This window comes from Peromyscus eremicus, chromosome 20 (assembly GCF_949786415.1).
Source record: "Peromyscus eremicus chromosome 20, PerEre_H2_v1, whole genome shotgun sequence".
NCBI lineage: Eukaryota > Metazoa > Chordata > Mammalia > Rodentia > Cricetidae > Peromyscus > Peromyscus eremicus.
Window position 1 is genome coordinate 13,756,538 of NC_081436.1, and position 1,440 is coordinate 13,757,977.

The 1,440-nt window shown below is 39.0% G+C and overlaps 1 protein-coding gene across 1 annotated transcript; it reads left to right on the forward strand.

Annotated features, from left to right (window-relative positions):
* The first annotated feature begins 327 nt into the window (after window positions 1–327).
* Window positions 328–616, forward strand: LOC131897114 (small nuclear ribonucleoprotein G-like). Its single transcript, XM_059247994.1, is given in 2 exon segments — window positions 328–425; window positions 427–616. Coding segments are annotated over 2 exon segments (258 nt in total). The 5' UTR covers window positions 328–357.
* The last annotated feature ends 824 nt before the right edge of the window (window positions 617–1,440 follow it).

Sequence of the window (1,440 nt, forward strand, 5' to 3'; positions counted from 1 at the left end):
TCCTTCAGCCTTGCAAAGGCTCTTTTGACCTGGACCTATACTGACACATACTTCATGGACTTCTGAAATGCGTTCACTCTGCGGCTCACTTTATTTAAACTACTTCAGAGATTCTAAACATTACCCCTAGCAATGTTTCCTCCAGTGAGACTGACAGTCTGCTGGAAGCATTGGCTATTTGATTTTATGACTCCATAAGAAAGATATACTTTCTTCACAAGTAAAAGGAACAGTTGTTTCATATTTAAGTTATATATTAAATCATTAGATATGTGGCCACCCACTCCTTTGCCATCGTGCTGAGCCTGCTGAGTGGTCGCCATCAACAAGGCCCACCCTCCCGAACTGAAGAAATTTATGAACCAGAAGTTGTCGTTGAAGTTAAATGATGGCAGACATGGATAAGGAATACCACGGGGCTTTGATCTTTATGAATCTTGTGATTGATGAGTGTGTGGAGATGGCAACTAGTGGGCAACAGAATAATATCAGCATGGTGGTCATACAAGGAAGCAGCAGCATCATATTAGAAGCCTTGGGAAAAGTCGAAACAATGGCTGTTCACAAGGGCTGTTCAGCAGAGGAGTCCACATGCCTCCCCAAAGGGCCTCTTTGACTGGGGTGTACAATTGGCTCATGTACATTTTCATGTGAAACTTTTTGATAAATAAACTTTTGTGATACTCAAAAAAATTATTGGATGTATAATAAATAATTCTTTGGAAATTAAAAGCAAAAGTCAAGGTGACTAAATTGTAGAGCTTCCTGAATTTAGATATATTCCTTCACTGTGTTAATTGCATTTTTGGAATAAAAGACTTAACCTCAAAAGAAAAAAACCAGTAGCAAAAACAGGGCTAGGACTATTAACCAGTGGTAAAGCACTGGCCTAGCGTGGGCAAGGCCCTAGTCTCAGTCCCCAGAACCAGGGACACGTCAGAGGTTTCTTGCATATAAATGACTATGACTCTATGCTAGTATCCAAGACAGAATAGCGGCATTGACTTCCAAAGGTTTTTCTCACTTCCTCTAAAGAAATAAAACATGTTTTAAATGCCTCCTTTCATCGTCAAGCTGAAAATAAAATATTCTGACTCAAAACGTAACACTTGCAACCTTTTTGCTATAAAATACTGCTGAGAAGAAAGTTAACTACAGCATGGGGAGGACTGGGTCACGGTCATTCTGTCTGACTTCAGACTGATTACACCAAGCAATACAATCGGTTAGTGATGACAAAAAATGGTAAAAAAAAAAAAAAAAAAAAAAAATTCTCTTATATGTTGAGTGTTCTTAATTTTAAGCAGTCTGTTATGATTTGATTGCTGGACTTTTTAAAAACAAATGTGTACAAGAAGGAGCTGGAAACGGATCCTTCTACACCATAATTCTAAGAAACCAAGGCAGTGGGCAGCATACTAGAGCTGACCCTGTTGGTGG